This window comes from Mustela nivalis (assembly GCF_964662115.1).
Source record: "Mustela nivalis genome assembly, chromosome: 7".
Lineage (NCBI taxonomy): Eukaryota > Metazoa > Chordata > Mammalia > Carnivora > Mustelidae > Mustela > Mustela nivalis.
In genome coordinates, this window is record NC_139026.1 from 117,616,124 (window position 1) to 117,641,676 (window position 25,553).

Genomic DNA, 25,553 nt, shown 5'->3' on the forward strand with positions numbered 1-25,553 from the left:
AATAGCTCATGCATTTTACTGAATTCTGTAGTGAGGGCGAAGGACAGAATGGCTGGATCGGTGCATGACCATTGTTATCCGTTGTTTGTCCTCGTGAGATCCTGCTGCTGGCTGGGGCCTGGGAACGGAGTATCACTCTGTATGTGAGCTTGGAAAAAGATCTACATTCAAAATTCGAAGTACGGTTCCTACTGAATGCCGATCACTATCAGAGCATCATAAAGTGAAAAAAAAAAAAGAAAATCATTAAGTCAAACCATCATAAGTTGGGGATGGTCTGTATATATTTTCTAAATCTTTTTTTTTTTTTTTTTTTTGCCACTCAGGAAAATATCCAGAACTGATTCTTCAGTATAAATGTCTTTTCGTGCTGATATTTATATCTACATCTCTGCCTGTGTCTAGATCTAAATCAATGTCTGTGTCTATCCCTGACTTCCTTCTGGGCTTCTGTTGCTACTGCACACATAATTAGTTCTATTTGGTCTTGGCTTAGCTTCCCCGCACACTAGTGTTTGGACATAGGTTGAATGCAAAAATACAGGGAAAGCAGTGTTACAATCTGCTTGTAAGGGGTCGTACTGAGTTTTAACAGATGCCTTGCTCCATTCCTTTCTCCTCTGTGCTCAGGTATAAGCTGGCACTACCCCTTGCCTTGGTGAGTCTTTAGGCATCGAGGCTGGTTTGGAAATATGCACCCAGATTCCTGTGACCTCTGCCCCTGCTGCTCATGATGCAGTAGAACCCTGGTTAGGTACTTACTCTGCCTATTTCCCAGCACTTTGATACTCGTTGAAAGATCAAAAATTCTATATTTATTGCAGAAAAACAAATCTTGATTACACTCTGTGATCATGTTGAGTTGTTTCCCCCCAAAGTTATTTAAGTTAGTAAAGTGCCTTTCCAATCCATGAGAATTTTCCATTTCTTTGTGCTGTCTTCAGGTTCTTTCATTAGTGTTTTATAGTTTTTGGAGTACAGGTCTTTCACCTCTCTGGTTAGGAAGGTATCTTATTATTTTTGGTGCAATTATAAATGGGATTGATTCCTTAATTTCTCTTTCTGCTGCTTCATTATTGGAGTATAGAAATGCAACAGATTTCTGTATATTGATTTCGTATCCAGCAACTTTACTGAATTCATTTATCAGTTCTAGCAGTTTTTTGGTGAAGTCTTGGGTTTTCTATATATAGTATTCTCATCTGCAAAGTGTGAAAGTTTTTCTTTTTCTTTATTGATCTAGATGCCTTTTATTTCTCTTGGTTGTCTGATGGCTATAGCTAGGACTTCCAGGACTATGCTGAATAAAAATGGTGAGAATGGACACCCTGTCTTGTTCTTGACCACAGAGGGAGAGCTCTCAGTTTTTCCCATTTGAAGATGATATGAGATGTGATTTTTTCCCTCTATGGCCTTTTTAATGTTGATGTATGTTCCCCCTAAACCTACTTTGTTGAGGATTTTTATCATGAATGGATGTTGTAATTTATCAAATGCTTTTTCTGCATCTATTCGTATGTTTCTTATTCTTTCTCGTGATGCATCATGCTGATTGATTTGCAAATATTGAACACCCTTGCAGCCCAGGAATAAATCTCACTTAATTGTAGCGAATGATTTTTTTTTTTAATGTATTGTTGGATTTGGTTTGCTAGTATTTTGTTTAGATTTCATCAGATATTTTGGCCTGAAGTTCTCTATTTTTGTGGTGTCTTTATCTGGTTTTGGTATCGGGGTAATGCTGGCCTCATAGAATGAATTTGGAAGTTTCCCTTCCATTTCTTGGAATATTTTGAGAAGAATAGGTATTATCTCTTCTCTAAATGTTTGGTAGGATTTGCCTGTGAACCCATCTGGCTCTGGACTTGTTTGTTGGGAGTTTTCTGAATACCGATTCAGTTTCTTTGCTGGTTATCAGTTTATTCAAGTTTTGTATTTCTTCCTCTTTCAGTTTTGGTAGTTTAAATGTTTCTAGGAATTTATCCATTTCTTCCAGGTTGTCCAGTTTGTTGGCAGACAGTTTTTCATAATGATCTCTTATAATTGTGTTTCTGTGGTGTTGGTTTTTATTTCACATCTCTCATTTATGATTTTATTATTTGGATCCTTTCTCTTTTCTTTTTGATTAAGTATCACTAAAGGTGCATCAATTTTATTAATTTTTTAGAAGAACTGGCTTTTAGTTTCATTGGTCTATTCTACTGGGGTGTTTCTGTTTTTCTTTAGTTCTGTATCATTCATTTCTGCTCTGATCTTTATTACTTCCTTCCTTCTGCTGGATTTAGGCTTTGTTTGTTGTTTTAAAAAATATTGTTAAAATGTCTGTACGATCCAAAATAATCTACATAGTGCAATCACTACTAAAATATCAAAAGCATTTTTCGCAGAATGAGAATAAATAATCCTAAAATTTGTACGGAACCACAAAAGAGCCCAAATAGCCAAAACCATCTGAAAAAGAAAAGCAAAGTGGGAGACATCATAATTCCAGACCTCAAGTCAAATTACAAGGCTGTAGTAATCAAGACAGTATGGTATTGGTACAAAAATAGACACTCAGGGGCACCTGGGTGGCTCAGTGGGTTGGGCCGCTACCTTCGGCTCAGGTCATGATCTCAGAGTCCTGGGATCGAGTGCCGCATCGGGCTCTCTGCTTGGCGGGGAGCCTGCTTCCCTCTCTCTCTCTCTCTCTCTCTGTCTGCTGTGATCTCTCTCTGTCAAATAAATAAATAAATAATTTTTTAAAAAAATAGACACACAGATCAATGGAACAGAATAGAAAATCCAGAAGTGAACCCACAACTCTATGGTCAATTAATCTTGTACAAATCAGGAAAGAGTATCCAATGGGAAAAAGACAGTCTCTTTAACAAATGGTGTTGGGTAAACTGGACAGCCACATGCATTCACAAAAATAAACTCAAAACGGATGAAAGACCTAAATGTCAGACCCAAAACTGTAAAACTCCTTGAAGAAAGCACAAACAGTAATTTCTCTGACATTGGCTGTAGCACCTTTGTTCTAGATAGGTTTCCTGAGCTAAAGGAAGATGGAAGCAAAAATAAACTATTGGGACTACATCAAAATAAAAAGCTTCACAGTGAAGGAAACAATCAACAGAACTAAAAGGCAGTCTATGGAATGGGAGAAGGTATTTGTAAGTGACATATGTGATAAAGGTTAGCACCCAAAATATATAAAGAACTTACAAAATTCAACACCCAAAATGTGAATAATCCAATTAAAATGTGGGCAGAAGACATGAACAGACATTTCTCTAAAGAAGACATCCAAATAGCCAGATGTTCATCATCATTCATCATCAGGGAAATGCAGATCAAAACTACAATGAGCTATCATCTCACACCTGTCAGAATGGCTAAAATGAACAACACAAGAAACAACAGGTGTTGCAGAGGATGTGATAAAAGAGGAGCCCTCTCGTACTGTTGGTGGGAATGAAAACTGGTACAGCCACTCCGGAGAACAGTATGGAAGCTCCTCAAAAAGTTAAACATAGAGCTGCCCTATGATCCAGGAATCACAGTACGAGGTATTTACCCAAAGAATACAAAAACACTAATTCAGACAGATACAAGCCCCCTGACATTCATAGCAGTTGTCATTTATAGTAGCCAGATTACGGAAGCAGTCCAGTGTCCATCAATAGATGAATGGATAAAGAAGATGTGTGAGATTATATATATGTATATATGTATATATATATATGTATGTATATATATATATATATATGTGATACAATATATAATATGCGTGTGTGTGTGTGTGTGCGTGCACGTGTGTGTAAGGAATATTATTTGGCTATAAAAAAGAATGAAATCTTGCCATTTGCAATAACATGGACAAAGCTAAAGTGTACTATGCTAAGTCAGAGAAAGACAAATACCATATGATTTTATTCAGATGTGGAATTTAAGAAACAAAACAAATGAGCAAAGGAAAAAAAAGAGAGAGGCAAACCAAGAAACAGTCTTCACTATAGAGAACAAACTGATGGTTACCAGAGGGGAGGGGATGGGAGGATGGGTGAACTAGAGGAGGGGCATTAAGGAGTGCACTTGTTATGAAAGCACCGGGTGATGTATGGAAGTGTTGGATTACTGTATTGTACACCTCACACTAACCCTACACTGCATATTAAATAACTTGAATTAACACACAATCTTAAAAATTAAATTTAAAAAGAGAAAGCATTAAATTTGAAGCCTTTTATATTGAACACCTGAAACTAATATAACATGGCAGGCTAATTATACTTGAAAAAATTAAATTTTTTAAAAAGTCATAAAAAGACTTCTAAAAAGTCTTTGAACAACATTTTTTCAGAAGTGAAAATTTGACTACATGAATCAACTTATAAAGGTCAAAAAGTTTCTTATCCACATTTTAAACATTTTGTGTCTGGAAGTCAGTATTATTGATTTTTTTCTTTCGAAATTCACAAATGCTTGAAATAGAGAAAAAGTCAAACAAGAAAAGGAAACCTCTTCTAGGAATCCTATACCACAAAATAAGTAAAGATTTTCTCATTTGTTTCAGCTACAGTACAATTTTAAAGTCACGTGTAAGTAAAATGATACAGTGAAGTCTCAGTTAACTAGAAATCAACCAAGCAAACCTACAATTAGCCAATGTTTGCAAAAGTTTAGTTTTAGAAGAAAGAGGTAGATGCCTACAAAAGTACTGCTATTGGGAATTTGTCCAAAAACATCAATGAGAAAGCAAAAGGGCTTTTGGGTATTATCCCGTAGTTGATGGAATAAGGTTCAGCTCAAGTACTTCTTTTTCCTACTCAGATATTCAGTAATGAGAACTAAAGTTCATGAGAATCTTAAAGCTTTTTAAGAAACTCAAATGATATCCATTATTCCTTCTTTCCTAGATGGAAGAGACTTTAGTGCTTTCTAGAAAGATTTTCAAACTCGGGGATTGTAACAAACATACAAAAAGGACTTTTGTAAACTCTTATTTAGTCAGAGTAGCAATTGATTCTTCAAAGACTGTGATTATTCAGGATTTTATACCAGGTTTCATTTGCTTAAATAAATTCACATGTACTAGCTACAGAACCAAATCTCTTAGAAAATGGTATCAGCTTTGTGTGTGGTGGGGTGTGCTGAGTCTTGGACTGTATTCTCAAAGCATGCTTCTGTGGCTAAGGTTCGGACTGCACTGTGGGAAAAGTCATGAAACATTCTACCATGAACACCAATGGGATAATTTTAAGAGATCCAAGTGGGAGCTGGTCACTATTTGGCAGGAGAATTAAGAGTGGACGCCAGCAAATATTGAAACAGAGAGTTAAAAATTATAGATCATAATCACCATTTTGAGCAGTGGGAGTAAACTTGTGTAATAAACATCTAAACCCAAACTGTGAATTTCATTACATGTCAAAGAAAAAGTCATTTGTAGTATAATGCCAGAACGTGTGTTTGTGGAAGAAAGGTTTGAAAGACTTGGCTAAGTCATAAAAATAAGATTTGCTTGTATTTGGAACTTGGTAGGTTACAGATTGAATGCTTTAAAAGTTTAGTCTCTGAGTCAATATATATGGAAATATTTTTTAAAGTATATATACACACACATAGATATTCACATATATTTACATATATTAACATATATAAACATATAGCATGTGTAAATATATAAATATTCTAAAAAGTAATTTATGTGCATAAAACATACATAATATAAAAGAATAGTATACAAATAATTCTAAAGCTTGCCAGGAAACATGAAACATAAGGTAAAGATCAATATAGTGGGAAAGAGAGAGAGGAAAAAAAGCAGAAGTTCATTCTGGAAGGTCCTTCATATAATGAATATGTTTTCTAGAAAGAGCGAACAGAGGTAATGAATGGAGAGATTATTAGAAAAATAACACAAGAAATTTTTCCAGAGATGGAGAACTTACGATCCTAAACTGAAGAATTAACTAGTGCCCCCAAAACTCAAATTTAAAAGGAAACAGGATTGTGAAGTTTCAGAATAACAGAAACAAATAGATGACCCTTTAAAGAAAATATACAGTAGAGAGCTGGGAATCAGAATGCTAGAATTCTCAACAGCAACACTGGAAGCCAGAAGAACATGGAGCCATACCTTCAGATATTGAAGAGTCGTGTTTCCTAACCTGTGGTTCCATCCCTAACCAAACTGCCAATAAGTGGTGATGGTTTAAGCATGTAAAGATACAAGTTCTTGTTTTGTTTCTTTTTCTCTTTTACTTCTAATACTTCCCCTTTTAGGAAGCTACATGATGTACTCTAAAAAAAAAAAATCCCAGGATGATGATGAAGGGAGGTGCCAGGACTGCCACTATGCAGAAACCTGGAGAGCCCAGTGCAGCCTGGAGCATGTGGCAAGAACACTTGATTTGGAGGGCTCCAAGAAAAAACCCAGAATTGATAGGCTATGATAGGTTGGATCATGGGAAAATGTGTCTAAGGCTATAAAGAGGGAGAAGATATTTGCAAAAGACCTATCTGATAAAAGACTGTTATCCCAAATATACAGAGAACTCTTAAAACTCAACCATAAGAAAGCCAACTGCTGAATTTTATTTTTTTTTAATTTTATGTATTTATTTTAGAGAGAGAGTGTAAGTGGGGGGGAGGAGGAGAGGGAGAGAGTGTGGGAGGGGGAAACAGGCTCAAGCAGATTCTGCTGAGCATGGAGTCAATATGGGGCTTGATCTCATATCCCTGAGATCATGACCTGAACTGAAGCCAAGAGGCAGATGCCTAAATGACAGAGCTGCCCAGGTGCCCCTCAACAACCCAATTTCAAAAAAGGATCAAGGGCTTCAAGACTTGAACAATCACCTCTCCAGAGACAATCCGCAAACAGCAGATAAGGATGTGAAGAGGTGTTTCACATCACATGTCATCAGGGAAATGCAAATTAAAACACCAGTGAAATACCATTACATATCTATGAGAATGGCCAAAATCTGACAACACCAAATGCTGGTAAGGATGTGGAGCCACAGGAACTCAGTCATTGCTTGTGGGAGTGCAAGAGTGGTACCAGAACTTTGGAAGACCAAGGTTTGGAAATTTCTTACAAAAACTAAACATACCTTACAAATCCAGCAATTGTGCTCCTTGGTATTTACCCAAAAGAACTAAAAATTTATGTCCACACAAAAACCTGCGCATGAATGTTTATAGTAGTCTTATTTATAACTGCCAAAATTTGGAAGCAATAAAAATTTCCTTCAGTAGATGAATGGATAGAAACTGACATATCCAGACAGTGGGATGGAATTTAGAGCTAAAAAGAAATGAGTTATCAAGCTGAGGAAACTTAAAGCATATTATTATTAAGTGAAAGGAACTAATCTGAAAAGGTTACATACTATGTGATTCCAACTCTTTGACATTCTGGAAAAGGCAGACTATGGAGACAGTTAAAAGATGAGTAGCTGCCAGGAAAGGTGGAAGAGGGATAGATGAACAGGTAGAGCACAGAGGACTTTAGGGCAAAAAGTATACTCTGTATGATGCTATAATAATAAATAAATGTCATTATACATTTGCTCAAACCCATAGAATTTACAACCCCACGAGCAGACCCTAATGTGAACTATGGACTTCGGCTAATAATGTTGTGACAAGATAGGTTCTTGAGTTGTGACCTGTCTACCACTCTGGGGGGAGATGTTCATAACGGGGGAGGCTACACACGTGTGGGGCGGGAGGTCTGTGGGAAATCTCTGTACCCTCCTCTCAGTTTTGCTCTGAACCTAAAAATCCTCTAAAAAATAAATCTTAAAAAAATAAAAAGACTACAGAGGGTGGAAAAAATTAGAGACAGGCTCTAAGAACACTAAGCCAAAGGAAAACCAAGAATGTCATAGAAGAAAGGAAATGTAATCACAGTGCTCCATTAGAATTAGTAATGAACAATATTTATATACGTAATATAAATACTAAAAAAAGCATTTAAAAGTTCTGCTAGAACTGCATCAAGAGGACGTGGGACATGAAAACAGGGAGTGAAGAATGGGATTGCCATATACAAGAGAGTTAGTGCTGCTTCTACCTTCACAGGAAATCAACAAATAATGTTTAAAATTATTCAGAAAAATGTAGTGAAATGCCAGAGGTATTTCGGGTAGATAGGGATTATTGTTAAATCTCTAGCTTTTGTTTTGTGTAATAAATCTTATTGATAATTTACTTTTAGTAATATTGAGTATAGTATTAAAAATCATTAATTATATGGAAGAAAGTGAGCTGAGAATCATCAACAAGAGTCTATCACAAACCAGGAATTGTGATTGATCCATTCTGCTATCTGAGGTTGAATTAAAAAGAAATGTTGTAGAAAACAGTGAAAAGCCTTAGAAGTATTTAGCTTGGGATTGGGTAGTCAGAGGGACACGAGGCAATGAAGCAGAAGATACTTTAAGACTTTTAGTTAGCAGTTAAAAATATCAACCCTACACATGCAAGTGTTGCTTTGAAAAAGTAATTTACAAAAAAATGATGCAGACCATTTTCAAAATCTATCAATAATTCCAAACCAATATGGTCACATTTTTTGTTTCTAATAATTTAATTGAACGTGAAAGGAGAAGTTAAACTGATCAATGTTTCTATCTCATTTATTTCCTCTATCCAGATAAATTATTTATAAGTTGGGACATGGCCAGATTGTAAATTAAAGGAAAGCCTAAAAAATTATTAGCTAATAATTATGAAGTTAATTAAGACATAAATAGACATTAAAAAAACTACCTGTCAACAGAAGTATTCCAATGATATTTAAAATGTTTATAAAGTAATATGTGCAAGTTCTTCATTTGGGCACATCCAGTGTTCTGTTTTCTTAGAAGACTAATAAATATGTTTCTGCTTTTATTCTAGTTCTCAGAAACCTTTCAGTTAGCCAGTCATGGAATCACAGGCCGTGTATCTCCTGTTACATTATTTTCCATTTTAAATCATTCCAGGAAAGCCATATAGAATTTATCCATAATTGGGAATTGACATGAGCATTAAACAGCGTATTGCACTGGAATTTTTATCTTAGGGAAAAAAAATAGCTTAGGTTCGTATAGTATTTTGCAATTATGCTGTCATTAAGGACAAAGAATACAAAAAAACAAAAAGAATGTTAGTCTTGAATTCTATGTAATCATTTCATGATTAAAGAATTAAAATAATGGTTCTATAATTAGTTTCTATGCTTGTATGATAAAACCTCTCTAATATGAAAAGGAACATGATAATCGTTTTATTTTGTCATCAAAACCCATCAGGTTTTGTAATTTAATTTCCATTGCTTTCTTATTTCAAATTTTCATAATGTACTCCTGATTTTCACTCTTCTTTTCACTCTCTAGAATTTTCACCTGTGCTCCCAAATTCCTTTGCTCTTTTTTCAGACACTGAAACGTATATTTTAGTTTGAAGCACCGACTTTAACTGTGGGTCACAACTGGCTAACCTTCATATCCCCAGTGGTTTTATTAAATGAAGAGCCTGATCCATAAACTTTCTTCAGCTCTCTAACCTAATAGAATACCTTCTATGTCCTTGCCATTTATTAGACGATTTATGAAAATCATACAGTCTATGAAAAGAAAGTGCACTTGGGGCATTATATCCAAATTATAACTGCGTCTTGCATCGTGGAAAGAGAAATGTCATATATGGTTTCTTAGAGGCAGTAACATTGTATTTTCAAGAATGAGTTTAAATTCATAGATATGCCTGGAAAACATTTTCTCTCCCATCATTTATTTGTTTAAAGCCCCAGAGTAGGGACGCCTGGGTGGCTCAGTTGGTTAAGCGGCTGCCTTCAGCTCAGGTCATGATCCCAGCGTCCTGGGATCGAGTCCCACATCGGGCTCCTTGCTCGGCAGGGAGCCTGCTTCTCCCTCTGCCTCTGTCTGCCACTCTGTCTGCCTGTGCTCGCTCTCTCTCCCTCTCTCTCTCTGACAAATAAATAAAAAATCTTAAAAAAAAAAATAATAAATAAAGCCCCAGAGTAGTCAACTTGGGAGTGAGGAAGACTTGAGGCACACTGCTTCTCTCCCCCTGCCCCCTTGCCCATTTTCCTCTAAGGGCCTGGGGAGGTTCATTCTGGCTTCTCTCACCTTCTCTGGGGTCTTAAGCTCCAACACTCCATCTCACAACAGTCAAAGCTCACTTGTTGGAAAGTTTTATGAGAACATGATTTCTGAAGTGAAAACTTTGATCAATCATTTTTCATTGATGGTCCTTTAAAGCTTGCTAAATAATGTTACTTTGTGCTAAGTTTTAAATAAATGCCTCATCAGAGGTGTGACTGCAATAGATTTAGCAATCTTTCTGGGGAGAAAACAACTTGGATTATTTCTGTGAAATTTACTAGTCAGGAAAAACGACCTCAGGCTCATAATAGAATGTCTTTTCTCGTGTATTTATTGTTGGGTCCTGAAATTATGTATGTCCATGCACGTGTGTTTTCTTTGTAGCTGGACGAATTCTCCTCGAAAAAGTAAAGCTAAATTTTTCTCACTCCTGCCTGAGACCAGTGACAGGCTAATAAGGAAGAGTGATGATAGTAATAAAATGGGGTGAGGGGTACATTCCTGAGATTTTACTGCTTATGAAATGATAGCCCTGTTACCGAATGACCACACAGGGACCCAGGGTAAGATCTAGTCCCCAGTCTTTCTGATGGAGAGAGGTGACCCTCCCTGTGACTCATCACATCAGAAGCAAATGCAGTATTAACAGCTTTGGTGACTACCTTTTTAACCCAGAAAACGTAGCTGTATGTTTTTAATTTGTTATGATTTATTACACTGAAATTGGTGTGAAATGGACAACAAATCATGGGTGTCAAAAATCTGAAAATGAATTTTATCAGCTGAGGAAAGTGAGTGCCTTTGGGATTTGCATAAGTTTCTCATAATTCTTTTCATATTACAAGTGATGAGCAAAACTGTGAAAATAAACTGAAAATGACATGATATTTCCTAAGTAGCTAATTTCACATGTACATATAGACACATATAAATATAGTCATTTAGCCTCACGTTAGACTTTTTCTGTAATTCAAAGTAAAAACCTTAAATATTAACATCATTGTCACATCTCACAAAGGTATGAGATTGTCTATAGAAAAATTATACATTACAGCAAAGTATATACCAATTTTGCTTTTTCACTGTTCAAACTAGGAAAAGAGAATTTATACCTATTCACCAGTATAAAATTATGATGATTAAAAAAAGATCTATCCCTAAATTTCGAATGTTATAAATATACCTATATACTGTAATATATATATTATGTATGAATGTATAATGTCTAAATACCCTTCAGCATTGGGAAAAAAAAAAGTTCCCCATGTTAGGAACTAACTTTGCATGCATAATTAATTGGAGCACCATATTCCTACTTCACAACCAGAAGAGAAATTGAATTCAGGTGTTTGGTGAACATATGGGGGATTTACTGTGAATTTATGACCTGTGGTTTGAGTGTAAAACCCCAAGATACTTGCTGATAAAACTTAATGAAGCTTGTGCAAAGGAGCTATTTTTATTTGTAGTTTGGTAATTGATACATTTCTTGGTTTAACCCTCCCAGCCTTTCCCCCATTTCTCATAAATCTTCCAGCCTGAGAGAGAGAGCCAGAGTAGAAAAAGCCATGGTCTTCTGAGCCAGAAGACTAGTGCTTACCTACAATGAAAATTCAGATATGCTTTTCCACAGCATTTCAGTCCATTCCTTCCTCCCTTCCCATTTAATCTAGCAATGTATGCATTTCCACCTGCACAGGTAACAGGAGGCAAATCCAAGTGCCATGGGAGGCAGCATTCCAGGTTCCTCTAAGAGAAGCAAAAACTTTCAAAGAGGCGTGATGTCACTTGACTCTGTCCTAAGAAAGCAAAGATGGAGGCACAGTGTAACTCCTCATTAAAATTTCGGCAACAAACGCATTGCCATTTCCAGGTTTTTCACCCAGGAATCAGCCTGCCGCACACACGCCCTAGCAATACCACTCTGCATCTCTCTTCCTAGGTTTGTTCCACGAATGCTGTGAGTGCCAAGAAAGAAAACACATGCAAGGGCTCTGTTTTAACATACGGGGTGTAATGGGTTTAATGAGAAACCTGTGTTTGCTCACTAATTTATAGCAATTAGGAACTCAGTTCTGACATCTGTAGATTCTAACTATTTGTCTGGCAATTACAAGATCAGGAAGAGTTTATGCAGTTACTGCTCAGTGTAGAGAAACAGCTCGGTGAGAATAATGAGACATACCTTCAGTCTCTCGATGGCACTGGCCCCTAGGAGTTGTGTTGGTAACGCTTTTCAGTTCAGTGACATTTCCTCCCCCCAACACTGTAGTCATCACTGTTCAAGAACCTGTTTGTATCCACTTTATCATGCTGACAATCTGTCTGTTTTGAAAGGATTACAACTCTGTACATCGGTGCGTGACATCACAGTAAGACATTGCTTAATGATCTGAGACGCTTGTGGTCATTGCTGGCTGCCTGTTTCTAAAGTTGTGTGACAGGCCTGCCCTACATATGTTTCCTTGGGTGTCACTTTTTTACCTTCTCTGGTCCTAGTGTCTGTTTTAAGTGACATCCATGAAATAACTGAATTTTAGACTTGCCACTTGTACAAATGAAGGGACTAAAAGTTTTTCCTTCTCTGGGATGCAGGAAGAATTAGTCATTGGACAAGGAAGGGAAAGGTGCTTTAGTTTTACTCTAATGAAATATCTTGAAAAGTAATAGTACCCAAGAAGGGTTGTTTACATAACGTACGAGATCTTTAGTCTTTTCATTTGTGGGCGACTACCAAGGAAGTCAAAAAAGAAATACATTTCCCTGAAATAAGTGGCCCTCCTGTGAAGGGCGGGTTATCTGCAGACAGCACCGAGGTTCGGAAAAGCCGGAGTTCAGGAAAACAGGGTCTTTTGAGTGTCATGAACAGTGTCCTGGATGCTTTAAATTACTCTGGTCTTTGCCTTTGTCAGTGTGCTGGGATGCAGGCCATAATGGTGTTTCAGAAGGCTGGACGGCAAGATCCCGGAGTCTGGGAGATGGTTGGACTTTGAAACACTGGTGGCTGGAGAAGAAAGAGTTCCTTAAGGGGAGAAGTTGGCAGTCAGCAGAACTCCAAGAGCCCCCCTCGGGTGTAGCATTCCCCGCTGGGGGAATGCTAGAAATATGTCACAGGAATATGCATCAAGCATGGAGTGGCCTATCTGAGATCTCAGATAGAATGTGGAAATTGACTTTTGTGATTTTTTTTTTAATTGGGAAAAGAATAATGTCCTTTTACATTTCCAGTAATTGGATGCCAAGTGCAGGTGTAAAATCCAGTAGCATTTGGAATAGAGTTTTGTACTTAGGCCAAAAAGTAAATTGCTGGGGCTGAGGAGTGTAGAGCAAAAATGGAAAGGCCAAGGGTATAAGCTGATGTGGTTAACAAAATCTTTACTGTGTGTACCTGTGCTTTTTTTAATTTAATTTTTTTTTCAGTGTTCCAAGATCCATTGTTTATGCACCACACCCAGTGCTCCATGCAATACATGCCCTCCATAATACCCACCACCAGGCTCACCCAACCCATCCCACCAGGCCCCTCCAAAACCCTCAGTTTGTTTCTCAGGGTCCACAGTTTCTCATGGTTTATCTCCCCCTCCGACTTAACCCAATCACTTCTCCTCTCCATCTCCCAATGTCTTCTGTGTCATTCCTAATGCTTCACAAGTAAGTGAAACCATATGATAATTGACTCTCTCTGCTTGACTTATTTCACTCAGCATAATCTCTTCCAGTCCCATTCATGTTGATACAAAAGTTGGGTATTCATTCTTTCTGTTGGAGGCATAATACTCCATTGTACATATGGACCATATCTTCTTTATCCATTTGTCTGTTGAAGGGCATCTTGGCTCTTTCCACAGTTTGGCGACTGTGGCCACTGGTGCTATGAACATTGGGGACAGATGGTCCTTCTTTTCACTACATCTGTATCTTTGGGGTAAATACCCAGTGGTGCAATTGCAGGGTTATAGGGTAGCTCTATTTTTAATTACTTAAGGAATTTCCACACTGTTTTCTGAAGTGACTGCACCAACTTGCATTCCCACCAAGAGTGTAAAAGGGTTCCCCTTTCTCCGCATCCTCTCCAACACTTGTTTCCTGTCCTGTTAATTTTGGTCATTCTAATTGGTGTAAGGTGATATCTCAATGTGGTTTTGATTTGAATCTCCCTGATGGCTAATGATGATGAACATTTTTTCATGTGTCTATTAGCCATTTGTGTGTCTTCTTTGGAGAAGTGTCTGTTCATGTCTTCTGCCCATTTTTTGACGTGATAATCTGTTTTGCATGTGTTAAGTTTGAGGAGTTCTTTATAGATCTTGGATATCAGCCCTTTGTCTGTAGTCTGTACTGTCATTTGCAAATATCTTCTCCATTCTGTGGGTTGCCTCTTTGTTTTGTTGACTGTTTCCTTTGCTGTGCAGAAGCTTTTGGATCTTGACAAAGTCACAGAAGTTCATTTTCGCTTTTGTTTCCTTTGCCTTTGGAGACATATCTTGAAAGAAGTTGCTGTGGCCAATGTCAAAGAGGCTACTGCCTATGTTTTCCTCTAGGATTTTGATAGATTCCTGACTCATGTTGAGGTCTTTTATCCCTTTCGAGTTTATCATTTTGTATGGTGTAAGAAAATGGTCAAGTTTCATTCTTCCACACATAGCTGTCCCAATTTTCCCAGCACCAGTTATTGAAAAGACTGTCTTTTTTCCACTACATATTTATTTTCCTGCTTTGCCAAAGATTATTTGACCATAGAGTTGGGGGTCCATATCTGGGCTCTCTACTCTGTTCCACCGGTCTGTGTATCAGTTTTTATGCCAGTACCATGCTGTCTTTGTGATCACAGCTTTGTAGTAAAGTTTGAAATCAGGCAATGTGATGGCCCCAGTTTTTTCTTTTTCAACATTTCCTTAGGAATTTGGAGTCTCTTCTGGTTTCATCCAAATTTTAGGATTGTTTGTTCAAGCTCTTTGAATAACGCCAGTGAAATTTTGATTGGGATGGCACTGAAAGTATAGATGCTTCTAGGCAGTATAGACATTTTAACAATTTATTCTTCCAATCCATGAGCATGGAATGTTTTTCCATCTTTTTGTGTCTTGTTCAATTTCTTTCATTTGTGTTCTGTAGTTCCTCAAGTACAGATCCTTTACCTCTTTGGTTAGGTTTATTCCCAGGTATCTTATGGTTCTTGGTGCTATAGTAAATGGAATTGATTCTCTAATTTCCCTTTCTATATTTTCATTGTTAGTGTAAAAGAAAGCAACTGATTTCTGTACATTGTACCTGTTCTTTTGTAAATTGGGGATTTGAAGGACATATGTTAAGTTCCAGACTAAGTAAAACCAGTTTTAACCACAAATATCTGTGAGTTATGTCACAACCTGGCAGGTCACCCATCTCTGCCAGGAAGAGAAACTGGGAGTGAGCCCATGAGTTAGATTTTACTGAATGACCTGGCTGGCAGGTCTATTTTCACCACACATTGAGAAAACACTCACATGGTGGATTTGGTCTCATGAGGACTGATTTTCAAAGCTCACAGAACCAGAGGGGTACGTTGGGTGCAATGATGAGGAAATTGATTGAAGGAGTCACCCTAAACAATTGGGTAGATTTCCATGGAGTGTTCTTGGCAATATACTGGTGTTCAGAGGAAAGCTCATTTGATTGGTTTCTTGTGTTAAGATCTGGCAGTAACCATCTTTCAGGGACATCTTCTGCAATAGTATTTACTTTGTGTAATTTTTCTCAGAGACTGGAACTTTGGAGTGACTAACCATATAAATAACAGTGGTAAAATTCATTCATTCATTCTTCTCTTGATTCTGCTCTTTGAACCAGCAAGCATTTCCAACAGGCAATATTTGTTTGCAGCCATGGGCAGGGCTTAGGTCTTTGTGCTTCTAGGCAACTTTATTCCATTTAATACCTATTTATGGCCAGCCCACCCCCACCCCCACCCTCACCACTCTGCCAGCACTAACGTGATGTGGTGGTGGTTGTGGCAAGTGTTTGTGTCTATATGTAGGTGTGTGTGTTTAAAGGAAAGAGGTTTAGAGTATCTATTATCTTTTGTTGCAATGGAGCACAAGAAAACAAACCCACTGTGCAATCACATTTCAAACCCCTATTTGCATCACATCCATGAACATCCTGTGGGTAAAATCAAGACACATGGCCAAGGCCAACATCAAAGGGTATTAGTGCTATTGCTGTATAACAAATCAGCACAGTCTTAACAGCTTCTTCGATCAGTTTCTGTGGATCTGGGGTCCAGCAACAGCTCAGCTGAATCCTCTGCTCAGGGTCTCATCCAAGTACAATCAAAGAGTCAGCCAGGCTGGGGTCTCCCTGGGAGGCTCCACTAGGGAAAGAAACATTTGATTCCCTGCTCCCGGAGATGTTGACAGCATTCTGTTCTCTGCAGCTGTAGGATTCAGGGCTGCTTTCTTCTTCAAAGCCAGAAGAGAGAGATACAGACCTGCAAGATGGACACTGCATACTTATATACTCACACAAATGTAATCATATCCATTTTTTTACTTTTATTCCATTTCATTGATAGAAGCAAGTCACAGGCCCTGCCCATACTCAGCGGCGGAGAGTTGTGCAAAGGTGTGAATATGTGGAAGGGGGATTGTGGGGCCACTGCCACTCTAAAGTCTGTCCATGACAAGTATTTATGTAACAGTTTACCCTGCCACAGGAACGTGACTTGCAGAATATAAATATAATATTATAATTATATATAATATTATTATATATTATATATTAATATATGTATATCTTAATATATATTGCAGAATATAAATATATTTATATATTATAAAATATAAATATATAAAATATATTATCATTTATTTTTATTATATATTTATATATAATATATATTATATAAATAAATATATAAAATAAATATAAATATAAATTTATATAATATATTTATAATATTTGATTATTGTGATTAAGTCATGATCTTAAGAAAGAGAAACACATGCACATGTAAGTTATAAACACTGTAAAACAATATTTTCTGGTAGAATCAGAAGATGGAAGGAAAGGAGAGGATATTACAGAAAGAAAGATTCGAGTGAATATACCTTCCTCCCTTGTCTTGTGCTAGACATGGTAATCACCTCTCCATTCTGGGCACCATGGAAAGCCTGCCACAGTTCGTTCTTTCCCTTCTGTCTTCCCCATCCCATATCATGGTTTCCTTCCTTCTGTGGGAAAACTAGTGTATTCCAAGGTGGTGCTTCTTGCTCAAAAAAAAAAAAAAAAAACCAACAACAGAGTGGTCGTTATCCCTTCCATTGAATTCTGGATCTTAAAGCTGTGCCCTCTGTTCCAGCTTTCCAGATTTCTTTTGCATAATTAAAAATGCAAATGTTAAGGTATTTTTAGTCCATAAAGAATTAATCAGTCACATCACAACCCCCTCTCTCTCAGCATATGTTGGTCTGAAAAGATAGGTCAGACCTCCAGCCTGCAGGGCAGTAGACCCAGCGTTAGATCAGAAGAAGCAGACAGCTTTGGAGAGGCAAGACTAGATGGAAATGCCTAGTTGTCTTTTTTTTTTTTTTTTAAATATTTTTGTTTCTTGGGTCTGTTACTGGGAGATCACTGGCCTTATCTTGGTGCAGTGGAAGTAAATAGCCTAGAAAAGCAACGTATGAAACAGGCAGCATCCGCAGAATACAAAATAGAGGTTGTAAGCTAGCTGCCCACAGACCTATTTGGTTTGGTTTTTTGTTTTGTCTCACCTTAGCTCAAAAAAAAAAAAAAAAAAAGTAAGCCAGCATTTAAAATTCAGGGAATAGAGGAGAAAACTATAGTTCTGGTTTCTCTGTAAAGAAAAAGAAAATAGAAGGCATTGCTAGGCTCACATCCCTTCAGGACAACAATCTACTGAAACCAAGTAAGGGACCCCCTTTCCTGATTAAGCATATTACTCCCATTTGTCACAGAACCCACATGGGTGCTCCCAAGGCCATCGGCTTTCCTTCTGTCCTTAGTTAATTGCCCCACGGGCCTGGGAATTTGTCCCAACTATGACGTTTACAGGCTGAATTATTTCCTAAGTGGTGTCCATATGGCACCTGCAGTGCTTTTGAATACATACAGATACATAGGACCCGCCCACGACTCACTGACTCAGAATCTCTCCAGGTAAGTCTTTGTCAATCTGCATCTTTAAGCAAATGCCCTGCATGATTCTCATGGACACAAGAGAGCGCCTGTTGATGTTTCTTTTCTCACTCTCTGGACCTAAGGCCATGGGTCGGATAGCGTGCTCAGGTACAGGACAGACTCCAGAGCTTACAGGCACATAAGATCTTTGCTACAGTTGGCTACTTTTGCAAAGCACATTGCAGTGGTCCATTCTGAAGGCTATAAAGCCTAGCACTCTGTGTGATCTTCCTCTGATAGGAGAGGGTACAAAGGCCATGTAATTATGAATGGAAAAGATTTGAGTTCCATATAATTAAGGGTTACACTGTTCATGCCAGACTAGGAATCTCCATAGTGGATGAGCCAATGTATCCTTGTTTTAGTGCTGTCAGAAAGACTTCCAGATAATTACTGAACCATAATTAACCACCATCATTTAGTTGAAAATTTATATATACACACACATAAAAGTATAAAAGAAAATTCCAATTGGACTAAAAAAAATGTATAAGGGAAGGCTGTGTTGGTGTTAGACTTAAATTGTCTTGTGTCTGTGGGAATTCTTATGAAAAAACTATCTCTGGTATGCCTGGGTGGCTCAGTCGGTTAAGAGTCTGCCTTCACCTCAGGTCATGATTCCAGAGTTCCAGGATCGAGTCCCATCTCTGGTTCCCTAATCAGTGGGGAGTCTGCTTCTCCCTCTGCCTGCTGCTCCCCTGCTTGTGCGCGCGCTCTCTCTCTCTCTCTCTGGCAAATAAATAAATAAAATCTTTTTTAAGAAGGAAAAGAAAAACCATCTCTGTAATTGTCCTCTTCATCACTCGTTTCTGTAGAAGTTATGATTTACTAGCTCGTCATTAAGAGTTGTACTGTCTCTCTCACCCATCTGCTAACTCCTGTGGCATCTTTGTTATTCCCCCACACATAAAATAATGAACAACCTAAATTGTCAATGAATCTAAATATAAGTTGATTGGGATGTGTAGGCCTCAGCCACTAATGCTAATGAATATTTAAAATTTCCTTTGGCTTTCTTGGCAGAAGAGCCAACCAAGAACTTTAGAAGTCCAAATGTGAATTATTGGCCCGTTATAGACTGGCCTGAGAAACAGAGCAAGCAGTTGCAAGGGATTCATTCTTGAAGCCAGGATTTCACCTTCAGACTGCCAACTGTTGTCCCCAAGGATGCTTGATGGTCTTCCAGTCTTTGAAAGTCATCATCAATCATGAAAACCATTGCGGCCTGTTTTTCAATTTCAATCCTTAATGCGGCTTTGCTAGTCTTAGGCAAGTGGGTTGCCATTCTCTAGAGCAAAGGAGGAAAGGAAGCAAAGGAAAAGAAAGTGAAGCAGTGTCTCAACAGCTGCTGAGATTTGAAATAAGGGCAGAAGTGACTTCCAGAACTTGGCTGTTACTGTGAAAAACATTGAGGTCACCAGAATTTAAAATTAAGGACACTGGGTCAACTTCCTGTGTTGGGAGATTTGTACTTTCAATTAACCACAAATAGTAGGAGATCAGTTTTCATCAGTGGTTTGGACTTCATGAACCTGATAATTATGGGGTTAAAACTGTCTATGCTACATGAAAATAACAGGGAAATATTTCTAGTCAGACCTGTAAAATATTTTGTCAGTCAAGCCTCCTACGATCCCCATATTAAAAGCTATGGAAAGTATTCCAGGAACAAAAAAGTCACAGTTGGAGAAACAGCAGTGAGATTAACGAATGCTCACTTCCTATCTCAGGAACTATCTTTGTGCCTGCATTATCACAGCTTCACATGGAGAGCAGGAGTTGCAGGGATTGGGTACTATGTTGGGAAGCCATTATTGAAAGTGCATGTGTTCAAAAATATAAGATGCTTTATATGTTTCTTGAAAACCAGTGGGAATAACAACCTGCTCAGCTCAAGAGTATGGAGGGGAAGTTTTAAGCAGTATCCAGATGTGGGCTGAAGCCTTGTCAAGTAGCACATTGTACAGACCCATTAGCCTTTAATGTTCTCAGGGCGATCTGTTCAAAATATTTGTCAGAATTAAGAAGGGAACACAGGGTTTTATTGACTGAAAAAATAATGAAACTGGGAGTATTGACAGAATGTTCCAGAAGCTCTAATAAAATTAATAGCAACAAAAAGATGATAGGGATCTACCCAGTAGATTAAATGATGAAAGACTGACCCATATTCTTGGAAGATGTTCGTATTGTCATATATGAATATTTTCAGTCTGAGATCCTTAAACCTTTAGAATTTTTCAAAACACATGGAATCATATGAAGATATATATTAGAGAATTTTATGTACTCCACTGTGGCAGACTTCCTCTTTCCAAGCTACCTCTGACAAATTACATGACCCAGGGCGGGTGTGCAGCAAGAGGAACTCAGAATCATACAGAGTAACCAGGGTAACATGTTTTCAGTGAAGAGACCCCCATCTTCTAGGAGCTTATAGCTCTCCTTTCTGTGAGCAGCTTGGAGGGTATAGTTGATAAATACAAGGCTTGATTCTCACCCTCAAGGAGTCCGATGTGTCACTGGGGAGAGAGCATGTACCTAATGTGCTTGAATAGCTCTCCTGATAGGACATAACTTTGTCCTCAGGGGATAACATAGACCAAAAGTGCCATGAGATTTAAGATTGTTTTAACTTGGCTATCTCTGCAACTCTTGCCAAAGACTGTTTTTAAAATCTGTATGATTTTATAAAGCAGGGGCTTTGGAGTCTGATATACGTTTTACTAAGGGACATAACACGGCACAGCAAAATCAGGGATGGACTGGGCTCCAGAAGAATCTGAATTCCAGCCTCCCCTCCCTGTTGATGGGGAGACTGCAGACAAGTCACGAAAGTCAGTTTCTACGTTTGTGTGTGTGTGTGTGTGTGTGTGTGTAGTGAGAGAGAGAGAAATACTACCATCTGTACCTATCTTAAAAGCTTTTTGTGAGAATTAAAATTTAATGCTATCAAAAAAGAAGGCATCATTATTATTAGCTAACTGGTGAAATCAAACTGCCATCCCAAGTTATTTTTTAAATGCTTGTCCTTTATGCTGTGAGACCTGCCTTTTGTATATAGATAACTCCTAAACAGAAACTTTATATGATGGCGTTATGAAAATAATACTGCATATTCGTGAGTCTGTGTTGTTACTTGGTTGTTATTTGGTTGTTGCAACTAGGATATTTAGAGCAGAAATGATTATCATGTCCAATTCATATGTATATAAAACCCCACACCTCAGAGGTATTAAGTGCCTTAGTCTGAGAAGGCGGTGGGGGGAGGGGCGAGGATGGGACCCTGGTATTTCTGTCTCTTAATGCAATGTCCTTTCCAAAAAAATGTTGCTGCCAACACCTTGCCAGATTACAGAAAGGAAATGAAGCTTTTAAAGTACTGCATAAAACAGGAATGTCTAAAAATACTGCTTGCCCTCTGGAATATCTGAAGTAAGTCTTCAATAAGTCTTAATCATAAGAACAAAATGAAAGCCTTTTAAGTGCCCAGATACTGTTTTATAAACTCACTGCCTCTTAAACGGTGTCATTCCACAGCCGGCTGCCATTTTCTTCCCCTAGCAACTGCATATCACAGATTGTATCTCTGAAGGGTGTTCATTGCTGCCCCTTCTCTCTTTTAGCAACAGATCAACTCCTAGCAACCATGATCGGATACAGCGTCTACGGCAAGAATTTCAGCAAGCGAAGCAGGATGAAGACGTAGAAGATCGGCGACGTACCTACAGCTTTGAGCAACCCTGGGTGAGTGTGCGGTTCAGCAGCACAGAGAACAGTCTGACAACTTGCCTGCAGTAAAGAGCCACTGAGCTCTGACCTTCGTCCTTTATGAAACAAGACAAGATGGAGCCAAATTCCTTTGACCTTTAACATATTGACCTTTTCCTCATTTCCATCTGGGTTTCATCATTGCTAATTTCATTTTATATCTTGTTGCACCATCTGTCCATTGCATAATCAGTTGCATTTGCCTTATGACAAGACATAGCCAAGGGATTCTTGCTCTCAATTATGCACTTTTTTTTTTTAACTTTAGTAAATATTTTTCTATATATTCTCAGAATCAGAGCCAGAATAAATTAGTTCAACACATGGCTATTGTGTATCTACTATACATGAAGTATAGTATTTAGGAATTCTTGATTCTTTATTTTCCCTCATCCCCTTTGTGTATTTGTGGAATCCCTCTGGTTTAGCTGCCCATATCCCTGTTCTAGTGTGTCCTGCTCACAGCCATCACAGTGATTTTTCTAAAGCAAAATTTTGAATGGCGTCTCAAGGCCCCAGAAGAGAGAGTCCAAATTCTACAGAGTGCTGTGCTAATCCCCCTAAGTCCAGCCCCAGACTTGCTCTCTGTTCTTGTGTTTTGCCTTGGAGAAGATGGGATTGCTGGGAATGGGAGGCACTGGGGGAGATTTGGTTGGGGGTGGGGGGTGGAGAGGTTCAAGATGACAGGAATTTTGAGGAATCTCTTTGGAAACTTGAGAGAGAATCTGTGAGAGGTGAACATACAAGCTGCTTGAGGTAGGAGGTTCTAGCTGAGAGCATTAGTAAGTCTAGCCAACATTGTACTGTGCCCATAGCCAACAGGGCTTAGAGGATTGGGAATAGAACAATGTTTGGATTAATTCAGTGTTGGGGATTGGCAAGACAGACATGACAGAAAATCAGGGAAGGCACTCTGGAGGCCTGGGAAGATGCTGGTGGAACATTGCCCAGGCTGGGTAAGTGCAGCTCAAGGAAGCTTTACCTCAGTTGCCTGGGAGGATGCGAGAAAGGTCAGTGGTCTACAGATTGGAAAGCATAGGGGGCTGCGGGCAAGAAGGTATATTTTTTAAGAGTCCAGGATCTTGGAGGTGGGACAGTTCTGGATAATTTGCGGTCAAAGGTATCCCATCCATGTGAGTTCCTAAAGTAGATGAGAGATTAAGGTCCAAAAAGCTCATGAGTTCAGTTCAATGTGCTGGAATTTTAATTACACTAGATACTTGGGGAAGTAGGACTAGGAGGACTAGTAATGTTAGAAAGGGCTTAAAGTGGTTTAAAGGGCTTTAAAAAAATCCTGTTTTATTTGGGAAAGGGTATGTACCCAGCTGACCCAGAATTGAGAGGTTGGTTATTTTGTAGGGAAGCAGAGATAAAGGTAGAAATGTAGTCGGAGGCTTCAAAGCTAGATTAGGAGTTTGAAGAAAGATAGTATCAGGACAGAGCACAGGCCTACTGGCCAGGCGATCTGGCTCCTCAGGCCTCTTTTCTGATGTTGTAAACCAAGAGAGTTAGAGTAGATGGTTGAGCGCCGGTTATTAAACCCTTTGTTATAAAATGAAAATTTAAGAGAAAGCTGAGTGCGTAAGTTAAAGCAGACAGAAGGGGAGCTTCTCCGAGTGTGGTCCACAGACCAGCACTTTGAACTGTCACTTCGAAACTTGTTATAATTGCACATTCTCTGGCCCTGCCTCAGACCTTCTGGATCTCAACCTCTCTGGGTGCGGCCCAGGAATCTATATTTTAACAAGGCCTGGTGGGGTCCTTCTGGAGCCTCTTCAACTTGGAGAAGCACCTTTCTAGACCTTCAGTCATCTCTGAGGTCCTTTTTGGTCCTAAAATCTGACACCCTCGATAGACTCTTCTCAACGCCAGAAACCTATAAACGTTTTGATTGTGGGGCTTAGGGGTCAAACTGGAGTCTGTGGAAGATAATTTTGAGATAGAAGAAGGAAAAATGGAAGAAGTGGTACTACCTCAGTTCAAGTGAGGAAGGTGGAACCTTAGAGCAGGCAATTGGCAAAATGAGACCAACATCCAAGAGTAAGACCTGATTGTGAAATCAAGCCCAGACTAACTTTGGGAGGTTATAAAACAAGTTCAGCAGATATAACATCTAGGAAAATTTCTAATCGTGTTCCTGCAACAATATTACTATTAATGGCATTGTTTTTCTAAAACATTTATTTTTTAGTTGATCAAGTAAATTGAGTCATTCCCAGGTAAGAGCATGACTGAATTGTGTTAATCTATTTATATTGTTTGGCATAATTGACTCAGTCTCTTTCTACTAGGTTTCCTAAAGCATGGTTCTTTCTTTTTTTTTTTTTTTAAATTAAGTTTTTAATTTTAATTCCAGTATAGTTCACACAGTGTTAATGGTAGTTTCAGGTGTACAATATAGTGATTCAACAGTTTCATATAACACCAGGTGCTCATCACAACAGGTGTACTTCTTAATCCCTATCACCTATTCACCCATCCCCCTCACTTACCTCCCATCTGATAACCATCAGTTTGTTCTCTGTAGTTGAGAGTCTGTTTCTTGGTTTCTCTCTATTTTCCTTTGCTCATTTGTTTTGTTTCTTAAATTCCACATATGAGCAAAATCTTATGGTATTTATCTTTCTCTGATTTATTTTGCTTAACATTATACTCTCTAGCTCCATTCATGTCATTGCAAATGGCAAGATTTCATTCCTTTTGATGGCTGAGTAATATTCCATTGTGTGTATTCCACATCTCCTTTATCCATTCATGTATCAGCAGACACTTGGGCTGCTTCCATAACTTGCCAGTTGTAAATAATGCTGCATGTATCCCTTTGAATTAATATTTTTGTATTCTTTGGATAAATATCCAATAATGCAATTACTGGATTGTAAGGTAGTTCTATTTTTAACTTTTTGAGGAAACTCCATACTATTTTCCACAGTGGCTGCATCAGTTTGCATTCCCAACAACAGTGCATGAGCATCCTCAACAACACTTGCTTTTCATACTATTGATTTTAGTCATTTTGATAGGTGTGAGGTGATGTCTCATTGTAGTTTTGATTTGCATTTCCCTGATGATAGGTGATGTTGAGCATCTTTTCGTGTGTCTGTTGGCCTTCTGGGTGTCTTCTTTGGACAAATGTCTGTTCAGGTCTTCTGGCCATTTTTTAATTGGGTTACTTGGTTTTGGGGTATTGAGTTGTATCAGCTCTTTATATATTTTAGATACTAACCCTTTTCAGATATGTCATTTGCAAATATCTTCACCCATTTGGTAAGCTGCCTTTTAGTTTTGTTGATTGTTTCCTTTCCTGTGCAAAAGCTTTTTATTTTGATAAAATAGTTTTTATAGTCCCAATACTTTATTTTGCTTTTATTTCACTTGCCTCAGGAGACATATCTAGAAATATGTTGCTACAGCCAATGTCAGAGAAGTTACTGCCTGTGCTCTCTTTTCGGATTTTTATGGTATCAGGTCTCACATTTAGGTCTTTAATCCATT

The 25,553-nt window shown here is 38.2% G+C and overlaps 1 protein-coding gene across 20 annotated transcripts in view; it reads left to right on the forward strand.

Moving 5' to 3' along the window:
• The window catches only part of PARD3 (par-3 family cell polarity regulator), a 649,140-nt gene that overhangs the window by 606,255 nt on the left and 17,332 nt on the right, over nt 1–25,553 (forward strand). For all 20 annotated transcript variants that reach the window (XM_082739698.1, XM_082739694.1, XM_082739700.1 and 17 more), the window contains one exon: nt 21,914–22,034. In XM_082739698.1, the coding sequence (XP_082595824.1) occupies nt 21,914–22,034 (121 nt within the window). The remainder of the gene's footprint in view (nt 1–21,913; nt 22,035–25,553) is intronic.